Below are 22,889 nucleotides of genomic sequence, written 5' to 3'. Positions count from 1 at the left end.
CAAAAATAGTGTTTATACACTGTTTGCTGTGACACTGCATTGATTATACACATAATTTAGACCTCTAACTTTGAGCTTCTGAGCTGCACATAAACTGGATATCTAGAGTAGATTACAGCAGGTTATTGGTATAACTCCCATGTTATCTGAAAGCAGACTAAACAAAACGACAATTCGGGGACAGGAGGTTAAACAGTAGCTTAGCAAAAAAGCTAGCAAGAAGAAAGAAAATTAAGCTCCTCAAGGGTCATTTTCAAATTTCAAAGGAAACACTGTGGCAGAGCTGTAGCACTGGTGACAAAGATTTTGTATAGGTAACTGCTTGGCAATAAAGAATTGTGTCTGTAGACTGAATGAACTCCAAAGACAGTGGAAGAATAACAGAACACAGGTAACCGATTTTCATTTCAAAATGCAAGGAACTTTACCTCAGTTTATTAGCCTTTGATTCTGTTTTTCTAATCACTTAGTTACTAAGAGATTGTGTTGAACTTTAGTCTCTTAAAAAAAGAGCAAAGTAAAATATTGCATAGAAACAATACACCCAGAGATGGTGGCTGGACTATGATAACCTGCTTGTTCTAAACAAGATTAAAAACAAGCAGTCTGTAAGAAAAACCTTGGTTAATATTTATTTAAAGAGCACTAAACAACAAGAACACTTCAGGAGAAAGGAGCATACTTGGAGACCAGAGACCCATATAATATTTTTTTCTTCTAAGTTCCATTAAGTCAATTTTCAAGAAGTACTTAGATACAGCTTTTGTTCAGAAGTGTTCTCACTGCCTTTTGTTATAATTTCACTATATAGTTGATTTAACTAGATGGCTTGTCTGTCATCTGTCCCCTCAACAAATACTAGGCATTCTGTTCCAAACCAGCAGGACCACCTGCAATTAATAAGTTGCCAGAATGACTGTATATAATTTCACATGTTCGGAGTTAGCAATTTTTCTTTATTTGGCAACCAGCATAGCCAAATATTTCCAGTGAAAACCAAGAAAATATGATAAATTGTTGGGATTGACTAGCCTTGCCCATCTCACAAAATCAATAAAATTTGTAAATTTTACACAAATACAATGAAATAAAATATCTTCCATGTATGGCAATATGAAAATATTTCTAAGCACAAGGCTAGTTATGCACCTGAAAAGCCTAGGAAAAATTCAGATTATCCATCTTTGGAGAATTTTATGAACAGGCAAGATATACACAGATGTTCAAAACACTCCTTGGTTGGCCTATCCACAAAACAAGCATCCAGCAGGTGCCTGCTGTCTTTGCTTTGGCAGCAGCCTTGCTACTTCATTCACATTGGGGAAGGAGAGAGGTGCAAGCATGTCTCCTGTGGAGCTGATTACTACACCTGCACTGCTAGCTGGAGTGGCTCACGCTGCTTTAGGGCAGCTCAGAAGCTCCCGGAAAGCACCAGCACCTGGTCTCCATATCTGGCCTCTACCCTGAGAGAGGCCGAAGCATCCTGAAAGAGCTGACAGGTTCTCAGCTCCTATTCCCTACGGTACAGGAGCTGACAGGTTCTCAGCTCCTATTCCCTACAGTACAGCCCCATGCCATTTATGAAACGTAACTACTGAAATAACAGCACTCTGTTAAGTCACCCATGTAGGTACAAACACGTTAGCATACTGCTGGCACCAGCCAGCAGTCTGACATTGCCGAGATGAGGTTTAATACCACCGACAAGTGTCTGTAAGACTAACTTGGTGCAGCAGCCTCCCCACGCGAGCCAGGCCCGGCCGTGCTGAGGGGCAGCAGAAGGCAGCGGGGCAGGCGGCACAACCGCCCGGACCGATGCTCCACGAGCTCGGTAACGGACACGGGAGCCTCAGCAGGCGCCGCCAGCGCCAGCGGGCTCCCTCCCTCCCCCCCGCTCCTGCCAAGGGGCCCGCGCGGCTCCCCCCGCCTCGGCGATGCCGGAGGCCGCCTCGCCTCGCCGCCGCGCTCCCGGGACGCTCTCGAGGCTTCTTGCCCGCCCCGCCCCGCCCCGGGCTCCGCGGTGCCCCCCGGCCCCAGACCGCCCCCAACCGCCAGGGCTCCTCCCGCCGCCGCCGCCGCCGCCAGCCGCCCGGCAAGGCCCGCGGCCACGGGCCCGGCTGCGCGGCGGGGAAGGCAGCCCGCCAGAGCGCGCGGCTCCGCGCCGAGGCTCCTCCAGGCGCCCCCGCCGGGCCGCGTACCTTCGCGGAAGGAGGTCAGCGTCCGGCCCTGGGCTCTCAGGAACACCTCGCCCCCCGCCGCCGCCATGGCGCCCGCCTAACGGCCGCCGCCGAAGCCGCAACTGCAACCCGGCCCCAGGCCGCGCGAGAGGGGCGGGGCCTGGGCGCGCGCGGCGCCGCGGGCGAGAGAGGCGCGGGCGGGGCCACCCGGGCGGGGGCGGAGCTCACCTGGGGCGGGTCGCGGGGGGCGGCACCGCCATGTTGCGCCGGGCGGCCGGGGCCGGCGGCTGCGTGGGGGCGGTGGCGCGGCCCGGCCGGCCGTGGGTGCCCGCGAGTGACGGACGGGCTGGGCTCTGCAGCGCGGCCCGCCTCCGAGGAAGCTCTGGTCTCTAACAGAAATAAAGCCTTCTTGTTTGTTTTTTGTTGGTTTTCAACTCTTTCCAGATCTGGGAAATTGCTTCCCAAAGCACTGGCAAGGTAGCAGCCTCTCTCTGTGCCTCAAGGAGTGTTTTTGGTTCAGATTTCCTCAGGCTTCACGTTAATTTTACTCATGACGTTACACATCGCCACCTTTGCTGAAGAAGTTGGTTGCAACGGTGAGGGCGGGAAGGTGCGCCCGGCCCCTTGGAGGGGCTGGCGGCCCCTTTGCAGGCCCGGGCTGGCCGGCGGCTGCTTTCACCAGGCCCCGCGGCGAGGCAGGAGCTGAAGCACGGGGGCAGCCCTTGAAAGGCGAAGAACCCACTCGGGAACCGCTTTTTGACCCAGTGATAGAGGAAGGACAGCACAGCTGCGATTTCCTGGCAGAAGAGCCACAACCCTGTTATCCCACATTGCGGAAGGTGCCAGGTCCCGAGACCCTCTTTATTTGCCTTGTGCAATCTGTAGCAATCTGCTACGTAAGCTTGCTGTCATAGACTGAAACACATTTCTGTGTTTTTTCATCTGCTTTTTCTTTTTTTCTTTTTTTTTTATTTTGATTTTTTTCGTCTGTAAAATGGGGGCATTATTACCCATGAATAAAAACTATTTGGAGGCCTGTTTCACTCCTGATTGCTAACTGCTTGATGATCATTAGATGGAAGGCACTTTTTTATTAGACCATTTGTGTGAATTCTGCTCTTTATGAGGCAGCATTTGGTACATTAAGCAAGCGAATATAAAAACACCATCGTAGACATAGGTGATCATGGGCTGATCCTGGAGCAGCTCATCCTAATAAGACCAGCTGGCTGAATGATCTGAAGTGATTTTTGATCCTTTCCATTTCTTCTCCATTTTCTTCTTGCTTGCTTTTAGTGCTGAGCAGCCCTATACCAAGATATAATCTTCCAAACTGCAGGAGTGCCAATAGACTCAGTATGACTTCTGCAAGTGAAATGCCATCAAAATGTAAAAGACATAAGAGTATAGAGAGAATATTAATATTTTGGTAGGACAACATATTTTATTTTTTCTAGAACGAAGACCTGATTTTTACAAGCACATGGAATTGCTTTTGTCTTAACCTGGATGTCTTGCAAAAACAACCTTTTTTCTAAAGCCCACATATGCACTCTGAAAGCAGACTGAATCAGATGTGGTGAAGATGGGATGGTTACAGCCAAATTGATTCTAAGATCATCTAGATTTATTGAAATCTCTCTGATTTCACAGCTCTTTTTTCTATAAATGTCTAAGGGAGCTCATTTCTATAATTCTATTGTCACTTTGTCAGCTGTCATTTGATCTCTCTGCAGCTTGGGTCACGGATGAGTGTTAGGATGCTCAACTCTTTCTAGGTGATGCCTGTGATGTGTATGTGAGTACGCCCACATTGCCTCCTCTTCAAATGGAGTCCTTTGATATTACATTGACTTAAGTATTGTCTACTTTAATGAGGATGCCATGAGAAATTTCCATTTTGTAATTTAAACACATTTTATTGTGATTTTGCAGCCTGAGTGCAGAAGTGTTTTCATCTGCAGAAATAAAGGAAGATTTGCATATAAACATGAGAACTGAGGATGTGAATATGTATGCAGGACGGGGATTTCTGCTCTCTACTACTTCCTTTACTCTGCCAAATTTAGAGTGCACATTTTTGAAGCCAAGACTGTGGACCAAATGCTACATAGCTAAACTCATTTTACTATGACTAAATCATTTAAAGTTACTACAAATCTATGTTAGTTTAATTATAGGTTTTCATGGACTTACTCCAGATGAGACCTATATAAAACAGCAGAATTTTGTCATAAGACTTGGTTTGTTATACAAATTGTCATGAATATAATGGCACTGAATAAATACAGTGGCATATATCTTGCCATATTCATACAGTATAAATCAAGAATATTTTTACTAATTAAAAAAAGTTTAAAAGTCAAACTGAGATGGCAACTGGTTCTTTCACTGTGTTACTTTTATTTACTTATTAGTTGCATTATAGCTAAAAGTCCAGACTGATTGTCTATAAAGTACAATAGTGCTTATATAGCAGAGTGGTATATTCTATAAACTTTTCAGAATATGATTCTGAAAAATCATACGGTATATTGAAAAGAAGATAGATAAAAACTGAGAGATGGATGCAATGAAAGAGAAATGCTTATATAAGGTTTAGCTGAGATTAGAATAGTGAAGATTTTAGGAGTTCAGGTCTCATAAGACCTATTCTAGTACTTAATAAATCATGCTGTCTATTCTAACAATTCTTAGCAACTCAGAAGTTGTGAAAAACCTTGTTGCAAACAGTCTTCTTTGTTAGAGTGTAGTTACATGCACTTTGGAGACCTAAATAAAACACTAATACATCAAGCAATTCTAAAATTTACTACTCTCGTGGGCAATTTATATAAAAAACAAAAATGGTCAAAGCAAAGGTTGAAAGAAGGAACCCTTTCTCTATTCTCAGCAAGTGACAAGAAGATATTCAGTTGCAAATGTGGAAGAATACAAAAGGTGAAAAGGACAGAATAGGGTTGGTCCAGACATTGGAATTAAAATTACAAAGCACAGACAAGTATGCAGATTTGAAGCTAAACCCTTTTAATCTTACACATAGAATAGAATGACTGTGTGCCATCTGGAATTCAGGGAATCCAATGAAGGTTGGAGGTGTAAACATCACACATAAGATTATCAACATCTGTTTTCAATGCATCCTAATATATATGCATCCTTGAGGGATAAGTTAGAGAAAATGAGGGGAATTAATAAAATCTGATGAAATAAAAAGGAGCACATCATTGTGTTTGTTTAGAGACAATATGGACTTACACAGGCAGAATAAATAAAAAGTGTGATGCTTCAAGTCTGTTTCTTATTCATCTCTTCTTCCAGCTCCCATTGATCCTCTAAATAGCAGAATGAATTGCAGTCCTACCAGATGTAACATTTTGGAAGATTTGGCGTATAATATCCCTCCTACTCGTCTCCCCCCCAGACCAGTTAATGGATAAAAGTCAGTAAGTTTGGAAAACTTGCAGTACTGTCTTATACTAGCGGATTCTGTCCCCATCTCCCATTCCATTGCTGAGAGTGTAAGACTCCTGGATGACTATGGCAATATAAATAAATTGACCAATCCGAACCTAAACACTTATAGAACATGATAAATCATAAAGGCTGCCCTTTTTTACATTCGGTATGAACACAGATGAGTAACTCCACTAAAGAATGCATATCAATGTTAAAAATGATCCTATTAATTTTGAGGTTTGATATGAAAGTGCTTTCCATTCTCAAAGGGTCCATAAAACACATTAGCAGTGATTGATAGGATACAAAAACATTAAAAATATTTTGCACAAACTAACTTAAAAAGATCAGCTGACCAGGACCAATATTTTTTTGCTAGGGAGGGAACAAAGATGACATTGATTATTTCCACAGTTAAGGATCCACAATGTAATTGATTTTTATCTGACTCATTTAGTGTGGGCAGGCTCCATTTGTTCAAGAAACCTGTAATATATTCCTTGAAACACTGTAACTATGAGAGAGATAAAAGTTGATGTAATGAGTTAAACACACTATTTAACTCAATTTGTTTTGCACACTGAATTCCCATTTCTGACACAGATACAGGTTCTATCTAGATGTTGGCCATTTTTGTAAGATTATAATAGATATATCATTCAATTTATGTGCAGCCACATATTCCCAGGATCCACTTTATTCATAGTGGCTCCTATTCCCTATCTTGAGATTCCATTTTGAGAGACACTGAGTGTTTGCAGCTTTCGTTGAATATCTGGGGCTTTATGCTACCAGAAAATTCAAAAGCCACAACCAGTTACCACTCTAAAAAATACAAGAGCTAGGCTTGAACCTGTGCATAATATTTTTGACACATTAAGTTTCCACTCATGAATAGCTGATTGACTGCCAATTCAACCCAAACTATTCCCAGCTTATATGTCCTCATGTAGAGTTCAGAGCATATCCAGAATTGTTCCATTCAAAACAGGACAGCACTCGTTCACTATCTAAATTCGTGGTGCTCATTGAGACCTCTCCAGTCACAAATTGGAAGTAGACATATAGGTACATTTGAAAATTCTGTTCTGTATGTATCTGCATGTATCTGTGTACCATAGCCTCCAGGTAAACACTACTGGAATTCTTCTGAGAACAAAATCTAGATTTAAAACCCTTTTACTTCACATCTAGATCTAAAGGTTGGACTTGCTGGACTTTTCTTATTTTTAAACAAACATCTTCCATTAATATACACGCAAAAGTAGCAATCTGGCAAAAGAGGCAGCATTTAGTTTATGCATCTGCATGCATGACTTCTAGATTCCTTTCTCCTTCTTTGCTGATAAATTATATCTTTTTAGAAAAAATGAAAACCCAGATGATCATTAACTGCAGTTGCTATTTCTGCCAAAAAAGGAAAGAAGCAGCAAGCCTTCAAGGATCAAAATTCAGTAAACAATCAGAGCACTTAGATGTTTTTTCAACTAGGCATAAAAACAAGGACATTCTTGTTTTACTGTTATACTGGTTGACTCAAAATGCATTGCAGAAGTGCTGGGAAAATCCCTTTGTTTTCTTGTTCAAAGCAGATAATTATTTTTCAGACTGGATAAACTCATTTTTATATTACAGATGACATGCAAATAATCTGTGGGTTTTTTTTTTAAAAAAAGAGATTCCTTCTTTCAAGAGAATTTCAAGGAAATCCAAGGAAATTCCTTTATACAAGGAGTTTATTGAATAAAAAAAAATTGTTCTCTTTCATAACAAGGGATTTGTTTTTGGTGTGGAGAAATTAGAAGACAGTGCACAAGAAATAAGTATCTTCTACATTTTAACAGACAGACTCTTTGCACATCATTTGTCTAACTAGATATTTTTTGAGATGCACACATGCATCACCACTCAGACTGGGTATAAGAACATGAATATAAAGAAACAGCTATATCAGATCGTGCTGGGAAAAAGAAAACTGTCTTAGTGACTACAAAAAATCTGTGAAAGACAGAGGAATCACTGTCATTCAGTTTTCCAGAGTTGAGCGCCTGTGTAGATGCCGAGTGAAGTTTGATACCATAGAACTGTCCTCATCTATGTAAGTGGAAACTGTATTCATTTATCAGCCAAAAAAATGAAGCCTGTTGCTAGTTGGCCTTCACAGATTCCAGGCTCCCACTACTCCCCCCTCAAAATACAGCCTTACCAATATGTTCTGTCGGCAGTGAGAGAGAATCTTTGCTGCTATGCAAAAAGATTATTGTCCTGTAAAGCCTTCAGAGATACCTTCTGTACTGGCCTATTCACTCATTTTGTGTGTCAGGTTTTGCATGTAAAATAATGTTAAATTTAGGTTTACTGTCTGTGATTTAATATAGTACTTACTGAACTTCCAGAAACAGGATGGCTTCTGAAAGGTACATCTATTTTGCCATGAATTTCTATCAAGCAAAACATTTTTATTTTTTTTCCCAGTAATTAAAGCTGGAGATGAACAAAGAAGCTACTCTGGGAAAACCACAGATTAATTTAAGCATGAATGACCCATTTAAGATTTTATCACTCACGTAATGACTGAAGAAAATGAGTTAAGGTGAAAGAAGCTGAATAGATAGTTATTGCTATTGCAAACGTCTTAGTTTCCTTTGTAGAAGATATTATTTCAAAATTAAATACTATTTAATTTTGTTTATGTTTCAGTATGGACGCTCTTTCAGCTTTGGCTAGCACTAAGCTTCTCAGATTTTCAAGGACCTTTCCTTTTCTATTAAAAATACTGTTAGATAACTCAAAGGGTCCATTTTTCAATTGTACTATCTCAGTAATAAATTACATTTTACACTTCTCTTAGGCTCCTGGTCTAAAGATCTGTAAGTGTTTTACAGCTCTCGGCTAAAAAGAGATAGAGATCAAATCTGAACACCAGTAGAGCCACACGTAGGGTGACCTATGAATGAAAACTAACATACCTCACAAAACTTTAACTTACAGAATTAACAATAGATGAGACAAAACTGTATCTCCTGCCAAGCAAAAATAATCTATCTGTTTTGCATTAGCCCTGAACTTCATCTACTTTCCTCCTTCACTGTCTTTTTGTGAGAGAAGAAGGTTTAGAGATTAAATATGCACTCATCTGTCCTGGACTTTTTCAGATCCCATACCTGCTGGACTTTGCCTCTGCACTGTTGTTCTCTGTCATCACTGAAAAGAGTCAATATTCAGTTTTCTTCCCCTGTAGCAGTAAAGGCAAAAGTGGCAGGCATTAAGGAGTGAGTAATCCTCTTTTCTTTAGAAGCTGAGTCCCCCAAGGACTGATTTTGTTCCTGCTGGTTTGGCTAAACTACTATTCTCCCACTGAAAGAGGAAGGGCGTATCCACATGGGCATGTGCAAAGGATGAGCATGTATTGCATAACTGACTTAAGCAGACAAGCCCTAGAAGCTCAAACACAAATCAAGATTATGTGTAGGCTAACAGGCACACAGACGTAATCTTAATTTATATATGATCGTGGTAGATCGGGAACCTAACCATCCTAGTAGTAAGTAGATATCCTATACTGAAAGAAATCAATAAATCAGGACAGGAAGTTTACAGACAACACATGAAAAAGTTGTCACATTCACTTTTAGTTTGGCGAAATGTTCTAGAGACTCTTCTTCTTGTTCGCAGAGGTTTTCTATTTGAAGTTCAAATGAATTGATATGAATCCCTGCATGACAACTCGATACCAGGCAGCTGGGGATGCAAATACTTTGATTTGCAAAACTTTTAAGGGTGAAAATACATCGAGAAACAGTTCTTTTATAAACATATCAACCTTATGGAAATGTAATAGGTTAATACATATTGTGCAATGTGATAAGAAAGATACTCTAATACACTATGCAGCAGTCAAAAACATATGGGTGTCGTTCCCTAATTTTAGTAAGAGGTCTATTCTTTTTCTTAGTTTTCAGAACATAAGCATAAAAGTTAAATGTATTTACATATTTCTATGATGTAATTTTACAAGATCAGTGAGAATTAGTCTGGTCATTTTCCAAATGGCTAAACCGAGACACAATAAAAGACCTTAACATGTAAATGTATCAGAAAATGAACATATAAAATTCAATATGATAGTGAAAAAATAAGATCGATTCTGAAGGCTGTTATGCCATTATTATAGGAATTGTGTAAAATGTTTGCTCATGTTTTATGCATTACAGAGCTGTTCTGCAATGCTCACTTCAAGTCAGTAGAAAGGCTTCCACTGACATGACTTTGGATTCACCTTCACATGAAAGCAACAAGAGCACAGACACCCATAAGACATGGTACGAGTTCAAGGAATGGTGACAATCTTGAAGAGTTATGCTTTGAGAGTCTTTGGTCAGAAATGTGTTTTGAGGATGGATTTAAAGGAAAAGATCAGATTCAGCACACGTGATAGAGAGGATTTCAAGCATAGAGAAGAGTCTAGAAAAAGAACAGGATGGTTAGGAGCAAAGTTGAGAAAAGCAAACAGAAAGAGAGGAGGATATCAGATTAAATACTCTGGCCTTCACTCTAATCTATATTGGTAAGAATAAAATGTTAATGAATTTAACACCATTGTAGCAGGATAAAATGTTAATGAATTTAACACCATTGTAGCAGGATATCAAAATTAAGTCAGTTTGCCATTGTATTGGTGGAAAAGATCATGAATACTGAACTCCTAAATGGTACATCTTTTTTTTTTTTTTTTTTTTTTTTTTTTTATCACAAAGCCAGTTTCAGACTTGCAAACTCGCTTCCACTTGCATTTCTTAGCTTATAATTGCAAATCTGAGAATTGCTGCTCTCTAAGATTTAGATACTGACCTTTATTTTCTATCAATATAAAAATACATTGATATGAGCTAATCCTCAGTCAGTGGAAGTGATTATTACCTTAAGAAAACACTAATCTTCATTGAAACAATTAAAGAAATCATTATCAATATAGTAATGTAATACCTTTCATTATTAAATACATGCTAATTTTCACAAGTGCCTTTTCCATGCAGTCATTCAAAGTAGTGGAATAATTTATTTTTCTAAAGGATCTATTTAATGCTCATTTGGTCTACATTTTGATTTAAAAATTAGTACAGAAAAAGGGATTCCAACAATGGAAACATACTGTATCTTTAAAGAAACATTTTTAGGTAACAGTAGTGAATTCATTTGTCAGTCCATCAGTCCTAGCAGTAAAATGCTTGCTTCAAGAATAATATATAGGTGTAGCCTGTGAAACTCTCTTAATACAAACTTCTTAACCCTATACTTTGATTTCTTTCTCAGTTTTTTGCTGTAAGAGTATATATTTCTCTAGATAGTAAAGCAAATTATTAGACTTAGTTTCTTGCTGCATTATTTGCAGGCAAGTTCTCTCTTCATCATAATTCTTTGTTAATACAGAGACAGTATGTTCTGGAACCAGATGTAGAAAGGGTTTTATTGTAGTAAAATAAATAAAACTCAGAACACAGGAAAAATAACGGTTATCTTGGATAAAGTATATTTGTTAGGTGAGGGGGTTGCATATTTCTAAGAGGTGATCTATGCTGCATGTGCAACAGAAACTGGCAAAATCCTGCCTGTCATCCTATTCCCCAAAATTCAACAACCTATCAGTCTGACCCTGAAGAAAATGTCCTTTTGTTCCCAAATCTATAAAGCAACGTGAAATACTTAGTATAAATTTCTTATATACAAAAAGAACTTCTCTGGCATTACAATTATAATCTTATTTATATTTGCATGATGCCTGAGGAATATACTAAGGTTCAGATGGGTGGTCAGGCAATGCTGAGAGCCAGACAAGATACGATCACATGAAGAAAGTTCCCATGGTTTGCTCTGCACAGCTTTTTTTTCCCCCCAGATTTCTTCCAGTTGCACTTATTCAAAGCAGCTAAGTTGATGATAACAAAACATAGTGTGTATTCTCATAGTGGTGTTTTTCAAGTTTTTAAACCCTCTAGCATTTTTCAAATCTCTGTAAACAAATGTAACATGTCAAAGTATAAAATGAAAATCTTTTGAAAAATATAGATTTTAATTCCTGATAGGAAATGGTCTTTCTCCCTCTTTGTGCTTCTTCTGTTTTGAAAAAAAATGAGGAACTAAAATTTTATTCTTAGAAATCATGACTGGTCTTATTGATACGTTCCTACACTTGCTGGAGAATGATCACAGTGAAGATACTCACCCTATACAGCAGGTAAAATTAAGTGCCTCTTCTCCAGATGGACACACTACCTTTAAAGATAATTTTTACACTTGCCAATTTTTGCAAGCATATGTGATAGAGAATGTATAGAAGCTGTATGTTCTGTGCAACGGTAGGCTAAGAATTAGAAGAGTGCTACGTTCAATGCTAAGCTAACTTACTCTGTGGTAAATTTACTCTCTGCCCTTTCAAAAAAAATTACTTCATTCATTTGTGCTTCAGACACTCTAGCTTTAAAATCAGATAAAACTAAGACTCAAGGTCATCTAAATTTGGGTGTGCAGGTCAGTATATTACCTCATAGACATCATGGTAATTCTATTAATAGATAATAAATTACAAATCTTGGGGGTATCTGAAGAATTAAAGCTCTTTCAGTAAAGTAGTGTCTTTCCATTAAGAGCAACTCCTGTTAAATTCTTATAGCCTGACACTAGTCAGAAGTGATCAAGAGAAGGATTTCAGGTTGTCTGTCACTTACTAATATGTAGGTATTGTGATTGCTGAGGGCATGTACTGAGTTAATTTAATATACTGAGATTGTCCAGAAAGGCAATCAAGACGGTGAAGACTAATTTTGATGTACCTACAGACCGAACAGACACTTAAGAATTAAAGACAGAGATATTCACTTAGAGCTGTCTCCTGTTACACTCATTTAAGAAGATTGGTCTCTATGTGCCTTTGGATACAATCTCCTGAACTACAGCTACTAAGCCTAGTCAAACTTGTTCAACAAGCAGGGTAGTCATGGAACGGTGTTGTTCAGGGGTGGGGCTAAGGATGGGAAAATTATATAAAGCCAATCCAAAGAAGTAAAGACCCAAGGCTGCTTGATGACAGGAATGCGCTCAACAAGCAGAGATGTAACTAACTTTTAACCTTTGAATATTTATGACACTCATTTGACAATAGACAGGAGGGCTACGAACCTATGGTCTTGAACTTACAAAGTGGTCTGCACCGAACTTTATAGAATAAACTGCTGGCATGAAAGATAAAACGGGATTATCCTAAAAATAGTGAGGCACAATTAAAATTTTTGTTGAACACAGTGGGATGGATTCATCAGCCATAACAATTTTTTTGAATAATTAACTGCTGAATTTTTCATAGAAAAGCACAACATTCATGTGGTATAATTATTACAGTGTGAAATATGTTTGAATTAGAACAAGATAACTTTGTCATTGGGTAGGTAAAATCAGTGTCAGGAAATGTTCTCCTCCCCAGGTTCTAGGAATTATGTGCCTAACATTCTCTTTCAGCATAAGTACAAGATACTATTAATAATATATCTGTAGCTGAACATAAGGTATGGAGGGAATATTTAAAATGTTTAATTATTCAAATGAAGGAATTAATTGACTGTGCTCCTCTTGCAGTTCTACAATATTTCTAAACATAAGAAGAACTCAGCATGGTAGAAAGAATATAATAAGTGCCTAGGAAGAAATAAAAAATAAAATAAATGGATGCTGAAAACTTTCCTAATGATTGAGGTTAGGGCATACGCTCTGTATATGTTGTCATTTGGAATTACATGCATAGATCAAAGGCATGATACACTCCTATGCATTTGGACTTTTAAATGGAAAGAAATTACAAGAAAGATATGAGTTTGTCATTCCTGGGAAAGTGTAGGTTGGTACTGTTTGGATATTAACATTCTAGCCAAAGCGCTCACACAGACAGCAAGATTGCCAGTTGGTATTGGAATCAATATTTACCAATTAATTTTAATATCAAGAAAATACAAATATATCTTTTGTCTTTTAATTAAATCTGTAGCACAGGCTAAGTCGAAGTAAGTTAGGTGGGTATGCATGAGTCTCTTCCTTATAAATCTTTTTTTTTTTTTTTTTTTTTTTAACATTAATGTCTTAGCATGGAAGGAAGAAATGTCATCAATCACATTCAACTGCTTATAAATCCAGTACAAGGTTTTGATCTTTGGGGTTGATTCTTAGACTCTGAAGAGGTCTCCTTACTCCCATTTCATGATCAGTTCCATAATTCAAGATGTTTGCAATGAATGCAGTGACCTTTTGAGTTGCAGCTGCCACAGGAATTTTGTTATACTCCAGTGAGAACCTTGAAGGCCTTGAATATGAACAAGTAAACACTGACTGGAGACCCAGTGGAGTATATCTAATGTTGGTGTATTACTCGTTCTACCACCTGAGTTTTGAAAAGTAGTGCTTTTCTCCTTTCTCACCTTAATCTGAAGAAGCTTTCTCATCTCTTATTAATGATTTGTTATCAATGTTATGAATGTTAAGAAAGCAAAACAAAAACAACAGAAGGAAAACCGGGACCAGTTCTTCCCCTGCTGAGAAAATAAAGTGGGATTCTTTCCAAGCGCCAGCTTCTGGACACCTGCTTGATATCTTCAGCCAGCTACTCAACCTCCAGAGAAGGACACTAGGGCCTCTGTGATCAGCAGCCTTACATTGCTATGTTTCCAGTCAGCATGCAGTTTTTTAGGATTATCCTTCTAAGGCATCTAACCCTCTACAGGCCCTGTATAGAAAGCTTGTGTACCTGAGACTACACTTGAGATTCCTCTCTGTGTGACAGCCTTTATGGAAAAGAAAGTTAAAATTTAGGCATTATGGAGCGGATTAACTGGCTTGGGGGGAAGTATATAAGTTTATATACAAAATGCTTACGTAATACATTAAAATATAAAAAGAATAAATGAAACTGATTCAGTAGATGAAGATCTTAATATGCTATACTTATGTAACCTACAGAATGTGATGCAATACCATATCAACAAGCTGCACCTCACTACAATATTTACTTTTGTATATGACAAATCTATTTTTTTCCTGATTCCAAAATGTAGTAGTTTTTTTCGCTCTTACCAGCTCTCAAGCACTTTTAAGCCTAGTCTAAGCTGCCACCCTATTGTTTGATTATGTCTGTGCAAAGTATTAAAGAATTTTGCATTGGTGAGAATTTGCCAGTGCTGAACTTTTGGCAGAATATTGGTCATGATTATATCTCAAAGCTTACCTAGATGGACATTATCATATTCTTCGCTGGAACAGGATGATGGGCAAGTAACTACTCTGTTTGCCTTTCCAGAAATCTTCAAGGCTAATTTGCTCAAGACAAGGTCAACTTAACCTGGAAACCAGGTTGTTTTACATATTTATTTTCAGGTAAGCTGTAGTCAAACAAAGTTTAAATATTATTAAATATAAAATGTATGGCTATATAAACAAAGTATTTACACAACTCAGCACATTTTCATTCATCTAGAAAGAAGGAGAAGGAATCTGTGCAGAGAGTCAGGATAAAGTCTGTGCACTGCTTCTGTCTTGCTTAAATCTTTTAAGAAGGTTTTGGGGACTGAATTGATTGTTTGCAGTATAATGTCTAAATGTCTTTCCCAATGCAGATTTGATAAGCCAATATAGCTGGACATGTACTAGGGATTCTCCACGGTGCATTTTAAGGCTTTTAGAGATCTGCATACGGTCTGTTCATGCGCTTGGTACACTATACTTGAAGTCCATCTATTGTAAATATGGATGGGAAGCCTGTCTGAGAACAGACTGAGAAGCTCTAACCTAAAAAAAGTATCTGTTACCTTGCTGTCAGCCAATAAACAGACTGGAATGAGAATTTCCAACCTCTGGTCCTAGCTTCCAAATCCAGAAAATATTGGTGTAGTTCTGGTATTGCTAAAATGCAGCCCTCGTCTTGGAAGCCTAGCTCTGTTTTTCCTCTTCAGCTCCCCATAGAGCAGGCAGGAACCCTTTGTCTTAGTACTAAGAGTGATCAGCAGAGATAATTTACTCTTAAGACTTCTGCCAGGTTTGCTTAATTGGACTCTTTGGATGAAGAAAGCTAACATAATGCTGTGCTACTAGTCTCAAAGCCCTGATTTTCATGCTTTAGCACTGATATGCTTTCTGGCTAAACTTTGGTTCATCAAAATTCTGCACCTCAAGTGGATAAAGGGAGAAATTCACCCCAGGTGAAAGGAGAACCAGTCACAGGTAGGTCCATTAAAATTCCATCTGCTAATATTGTTTCAATATTAAGTACTTCCTCTAGCTTCTCAAGTATAGATGTTTTGAAAGCATCCACGTTTGTACAGATAGCTAAAATTTGCTATTAATTTCTTAACAAAAATATGTTCTACTCTTAAGTGCTACTATATTGAATAAAGGATTTATAAAACTTGGAGAATGATTTCTGCTTTTTCTGCAACAGCAGGTCAAACTTCTTTCACTTTCTTCTGATAGTACCTTGTTCTACTTTTCAGGCAGAAGATTAGCACCTTGTCCATACTCGTTCAGTTTCTGACATATAATAGTACTGCTAGCAAAGGCACATGCCATATAACAATACTGCCAACAAAAACACAGTGTAGTGCAGGATGCAATGGCATTTTTGGGTAAAGTGAATATTAAGAATTTGTGAAAAATTTAAATAGCAGTGCTTTCTATTTGAAACTTAGAATAAATATCCTGACAAAGGTTTTATAAACTAATGAGATTGCTATTATTTGTCACGCTTGTTCTTTTTTGAAGAAAAGACATTTGTAATACTACTAGCTTCTCAAATAGCCTGATCTAGAAGCTATTTGTCTTATCTTTCAGATAAAAAGAACTCTCATCCTTGTTTAAATGCAAGGTAGGAGTTAGAGGACTTTGAGCTTCTGAACAATAAACCACACCTGCACAAACATAATACCATTCTGAATAAATCTTGTCTAAGATGACACAGAAGAGAGATAGGTATATGGAATATTTTTTCACCAAGAAGGAGAATTGACATTTATTTGTTAATCACCTAGAGTTTTAGAGGGGCTTTTTTGTCCATTAAACAATATGAGAATAAGATCCTATATAAGTGTAATTTCTGCAAACACTGTGCACTTCTCATACAGTCTAGACTAAATCAAAAAAAACATGAAGAGAATATTTCGCAGTTTCTGCAAGAAAAATGATAAAAACAAACAAGATTCAACAGATTTTTAGGACATAATCATAAATTTGTTGTGGTGAGCACCATGATGTGTGGGGGCAGAAGGAGAAGTGCCAGCTGGATCCATCATCTTGGCAATTATGCTGTGTTCATCACTATGGTATCAGAACACCTTTACAAGCTCTAAGTGCAATCACAATAAGGGATCTCTAGCTCTCTGTTCATGTCCTAGCAGGGATGGTTTTATTATTCTCATTATTATTATTATTATGGAATAGGTAGGTGAAAACAATGGATTTTACATTTCAGTCCGAAGGAGCTAAGATTTGTAATTGTAAAACATCATCAGGGCATGAACTCCACAGCTGTAAGCCAGCTGCCAAGAAAATTTTGTCTGTCCGTGGCACAGGGATGACTCTTCTCTAGTCTCAGTGAAATATAACTGTAGGGAAAGGTCATGAACTCAGAGAGAAGCAACCTTCATCCTCTTAATACCGTCAGGGCTCAGAGAAGTTGCTTAGGATGGATGTAGGGAGGAAGGTAGAAAAAAAGAACTGTTGAAAACGACTGCTGATTTTTACTGGCTTTCCTGGTAGTGCAGGCAGCTTCTCTCAGCATATGTGCTAGAGAGCTGTGCTTATCACTTTGCCAGCAGATCATGCCTCCCTTGGGCTTCAGTGTGCCTTAGACATAGACAGATAGAGACACAGAAACCACAGCACTGTTTTAATACAGTTTGAGCAATATATGGGTATTTGCACTGGAACTTAAGATGAACTGGATGTAAAAATATTATTTCCTTAAATATTTCCATATTCTCTCATATAGTAGGCATCAGAATGTGGCTGTTCTCTGTTATTGTTGTCTTTTCCTTGAACTTCTTCTATGCTTTTCTCTATACTTTAATGCTAAATTTTGTTTTTCATGCTCATTATGAATAATACCAAACTTATAAAGTGACCTATGGAAACCAATGGAACTTTATGTCCTATAAAGAATATCTCAGTGAGAATAAACTCATTAAATCTTGATCCTTAGAGTGAAATCTTCACTCCATTGAAGTCAGTGGTAATGTTTCTATTAGCACTAATTAGTCAAGATTTTGTCCTCCATGTACAGCTGTTAATAAGTAATTAATGACAAGCCATAGACCTAATACTGCAAAAATCCTTTGTGATAAGACGAAAAGACTGAAAATTGTACCCAGGTTCAGTTTTTGTACGCAGGATCTCTTTCTGATCTTGGTATACAAGCACTTCTTTCAACTTGAGCTGAACATTTTGAAAAACAATCAGGTATTATGAGATATCTGTTCTCTTTCACTTATGATCATATTATATGTTGAAATACTTACATTGTTTATGTAGGACAGTGATCATATTCTGTCATTTAAATTATCTGTTTCTTCTTCATTTTATTTTTTATCAAGGATTACTTTATTTCAATTGTTGTTCTACTTTATCTAAAAATTACTTGCAATTTCCTTCTTAATTTTGTTGTTTTTTCTTTTTAAAGAAGAAATACAATCACTATATTCACAGGGAGAATTTGTTAAACTGGAAAATCCTATTTAAGACTTCAAGGTGTATATAAGTTACAAAATTGACTTTAAAGAGGCCAGCTTTCTGTCAGGTGTGTGGGAGTGAATGACAGACTAATTCCCACACACACCCAAGAAAATTGTGAGTTGTCCTTTTAAAAAGTATTCCGCTACAACCGACCCTATATATATAATTTCCATATGACATGAAAGTACTTCTATTGCAGCTCCTTTACATTTTATGCCAATGTCACTTAACTGTACAAATGCTGCTCAGGTAATCCAATCCGAAAGTTGTACTCTCAGGTAACAGCATCATGTATTAAAAATGTGTTTAAACTTACCGTAATCTGCTGTAATCTCCTATATATTTGTTAGGCAGCAGATATTCCATGTATGTTATTGAAATTAGATTATATTTATCAGGTGAGACAGAACATGACAACAAAAAGACACCGCTAAGATCTGCTCGCAACACCTTCTTGCACCACTTCTCAAGACCCCCTGATGTGTTTCACATTACAGTTAAAATCCTTTCTTTTTTTCCCATTATTTATCAGCTGTGGGATCACCACACTTTCATCATCATCATCATCATCATCATAAAATCTTTAGGTAAATATACCCTATGAAACAAACAAAAAAAAAAAAAAAGAGAACAATTAAGAAATATTTTGCTACAAAGAACTTTGTTTCTTTAAGCGTTTACTTTTCAGTATATTACTGTCATGAAGCAAAGAGCAAGGAGATGATGTCATTTTGTTCCAGATATAACACCTAGATAGGTATAACACAGTTGCACTGTGTTGAGAAATTACCTATGATAAATTCTATTAACATTATCACAATGCTCTCTAGGAAGAAAATGCGGGAAAATGCATTTACTTTCCCACTTTGAGATCTTTGTGATTTTTTGACTCATCTGTCAGCATACCTGGCTGATAATTTCTTTTCACGAGCTATGATGCTGTGGGGCAGATAAGTAAATTCCTTTGGAGCCAGCTCTGATACTACTCTTTACGTTGACTGTAAAGTAGAGTTAAGAAGGGACAACTGCTACCATCTGCCTCAAAGCCTGGTCTGGGACCCGCACGTATATTTGTGAGTGTCAACAACTTTCCAACGTATGTGCCTAAATTTAGTCTTTGAATTCATTATTAGGCTTTTAAATGTGTGACCCAATTTTCAGAAGTACTGACCACTCAGACATCTGGCGTTTTCTGTGTAAACTGTGATTATTCAACATCGCTGAACAAAATCACCAAGTGCAGTTTCCATTTTAAATCAATGGAAAGACAGTTGTTGAATTTGGTAGATACTGAATTGGACTGCAGATATTTAACCTTTGAAAAATCAAATATGAGACTTGTGGCCAGACGTGATACGTAAGTGAACCTGATAGCCCCATGAAATTTGCAATGTCATATAATCAAAAAAGCATCACGGAACTCTGACCATTTTTATTTTATCTGTACCATTATTTCATCTCTCTTATGACTTATCATTCTAAACTGCTGAGCATCTTTTAACAGCTAACATTTTTTAAAAAATTGAACTGCCAGAGCAATCTTCTTCACAAATGTGAAAGTTCCTGCACCTATATACTATTACTTTATATAATATACAAAATATTTTAAACTTTGGATGGGCATATTGTGATAATTATACGGAGAGAGATCATCAAAGCTTATCATCAGGGAGATGCATTAAAAAGGTCTAGTGTTTCATAACAATTTTGATTTTGGTTGCTGCCTCTGTGAAGAGGACACTTAGAACTCACTTCTAGTCCTTGAGAGTCAATAGTGCTGAAAATGACAGACTACAACTGACTGATTAGTATGACTTCTTTCTGTTATAGCTTCTATCCATAGGTGCTCCAGGCATGGAGAAAGGACATGCTAGAGTAGAACTTGTCTGAGTTACCAGTAGAACCGAGATTATATGAAGTCATTCAGGATTTTTTTTAGACAAGGTATTAGAGCTGCTCCTTAGCTGTTCTAACATATGCCAGGGTCAGGCAGTAGAGAATTAGAAAACTTTCTCTGTTGAATCTTCTTCAGTGTCTAAGCAGAGCTTCTCTATGGTCAGGCATAGTATACAGCCTACAACCTTGAAAAATATTAATGCTGTTTTAAGTCTATTTAAAAAGGCTTCCTCTCCGCCTTGAAAAGTTGAACTCATGGGAACAAATGTAGGTGGGTTTTCAGGTGCAAGGATACAAAACCAGTTCCAATTGTTCTTTTGATCCTCTATAGCCTTAAAAACTTTTTTTTTTTTTGTAACAAGACATAAAGATTTTGTTGGCATGGCAGAGCCTTCTTTGTCTGTTGCAGCAGTCTTTAGATACCTGGCCAGATCTAAATTCCATGGCAGCCTAATTTTAAGGAGCAAAAACACATGTTGTTCTCAGGTACTTGAAATAATATTATGATTCAAAAGCAACATCAATCTTACCAAAGAGAGAAACTGGCTGGCATATTTGCTTGTTCAGAATCAGAGCAATAGCTGTGCAACAGGCAAACCTGAGGGCACAACTCATTTTTCAGCTTTTCACCGCTTCAGGCTGTTTTAGACATTTTGGCATTCTTATTCTCTGTATTATGAAGACCTACACAGCATACATGGGTTTCATCTAGTATACTTGCAGGTTATCTATTTACTCTCTAAATTTTTCTGAATTTTCCAAATTATATCATTTCCTTTGAATTAAACTAAAGCTACAAAAGAATAGTCAGGATTTCACTAACTTCACTCCAAGAGTGAATGCTGTTGCTTCCTCCCCATCCCCAGTCTGTGCAATTACTACAATTTTGGTTTTACAATAAGTCTGAAGAGCAAAATGCTAGGTGTTATAGGTAGTTTCAGCACTGCAGGACTGGAGTAAACAATTTTCTCTACATTAATGAGCCATGAAAACAAATCTCCTGTGCTTTTTTGTTCCTGTTGGCTCAATAAGATCTCTCTTGATCATGATCCCTGTGCTGTGTGTAAGCTGCATCTTTTTCAGATTTGAAGAAGTCTGTCCAAAACTAAGAAATGTGCGATGTTACATGTAAGGTATGTAAGCTGTTCCATTTAAAGTTGCTATGAGCTTGTGAAATTATAACAACAATCTCATTCTGTCCCAATCTTTTTACAAGAAAAGCAAGGTTAGTTTAAATGATGTGTGTTCAGGAACTATAAAAGGAAATGTATATTTAGAAACAACACACTGCAGGCCATATTTCCACATAGTGCTGCACTGATATGATACTAATGATTGCAGTTTTTCAAAATAAGGCAACAGAACAGAGGCTTATGAAGAGTTAGCTCTATAACTAAAAGAAAAGTCTTGCACCAGCTGCGTCTAACCATCTAGCTAGCCTAATCCCAACTGCAAAGCAGTCTCCTCTCCTAGTGGAAGGAATGACTAAGCTTCAGCAGAAGCAGATGGGGTTGTATGATGTATGGTGATTCAAGAATATAAAGGTGTTCAAAACAAAGTTGTATGCTGTGTGGTCCAGGACTGTTCACAATATCTGTAAATCCTGAGACTGTTTTCAGTGTCTGTAAGCCCCCTGCCTCCTGTAGCTTCCTTGTTAAACACATTTTGTTTCTTCAGCTCTTACAAGGTAGTTTCTTTCATATCTCAAGCTACCTTGTTACTCCACAGTAGACACATTCTAACACTTAAAAGTACTTTTCCAAGATTAGTGATTGCAAACATGCTGTTGCCATTTGGCCTGATATAGTAGAATCATCATCTTTTGTTTTCCAGCTGATTTATGTTTCTATCTATGCATCCAAACATCCTACTGCAGTATGAAATAACTATCAAGAAAAGAGACATTGTTTCATTGCAGTTTCCACATGACATTCCTTATCACAAAATGCCTTTCACATCACTACTACCTGAGATCAGGCCTGTCTAGCTTGCTTTCTTTCTTTCTATTTTTTTTCTTTTTCTTTCTTCTTCTTCTTCTTCTTTTTTTTTTTTTTTTTTTTTTTTTTTTTTTTTAACAGATTTTCATGGCTCTGTAATGTCTGTTAATAATAACGATTGAGCTATGGCATTTCTCAGGAACTAATGATTGGTTAGGAGGCTTCGCAGGCTTAGGAGGCTCCACAGGCTTAGAGCTCATCAGAGGACTAGTCTCTCTGGCAAGAAATACTCAGATACTGTATCAACATTGCTATTATTAAAAAAAATTGGAACGTGGTGACCACAATTGTTCTGTATGAAATATCTCTATAAAATTATTATTTTGTACATTACTTCTTCAGATTTATCTCTACCTCAACATTCAGGTTAATTCATCATCTCTCTCCCCCCAAATTTACTCTTTTTCAAATTCTCTTATTATCTTCATTAAAAACCTGTAACAATTAGTTCTAATAGTTTATACAATTAAGCACAGAATTGAACCTATAATACACACGTACATATATAAAGTATTATGAACTAAAAATTCCTTTTGAATGTTTTATGAGGGGTACTGCCCTTGAAAAGTTTACTGGCCAACATTTCTTAAGCCTTGGTTTG

General features: G+C 37.7%; 1 protein-coding gene across 4 annotated transcripts in view; it reads right to left on the bottom strand.

Moving 5' to 3' along the window:
- Window positions 1-2,311, bottom strand: part of CPPED1 (calcineurin like phosphoesterase domain containing 1) — a 51,902-nt gene extending 49,591 nt beyond the window's left edge. For 2 of the 4 annotated variants that reach the window (XM_062588672.1, XM_062588673.1), the window contains exon 1: window positions 2,199-2,311. In XM_062588672.1, the coding sequence (XP_062444656.1) occupies window positions 2,199-2,265 (67 nt within the window). In that variant the 5' untranslated portion in view covers window positions 2,266-2,311. The remainder of the gene's footprint in view (window positions 1-2,198) is intronic. The other 2 variants (XM_062588675.1, XM_062588674.1) reach the window with 2 other exon arrangements.
- Between the last annotated feature and the right edge of the window lie 20,578 nt (window positions 2,312-22,889).

Source organism: Rhea pennata, chromosome 15, assembly GCF_028389875.1.
Source record: "Rhea pennata isolate bPtePen1 chromosome 15, bPtePen1.pri, whole genome shotgun sequence".
Classification (NCBI taxonomy): Eukaryota; Metazoa; Chordata; class Aves; order Rheiformes; family Rheidae; genus Rhea; species Rhea pennata.
Note: the sequence above shows the minus strand (reverse complement) of the source record. Positions and strands in the feature narration are given on the sequence as shown.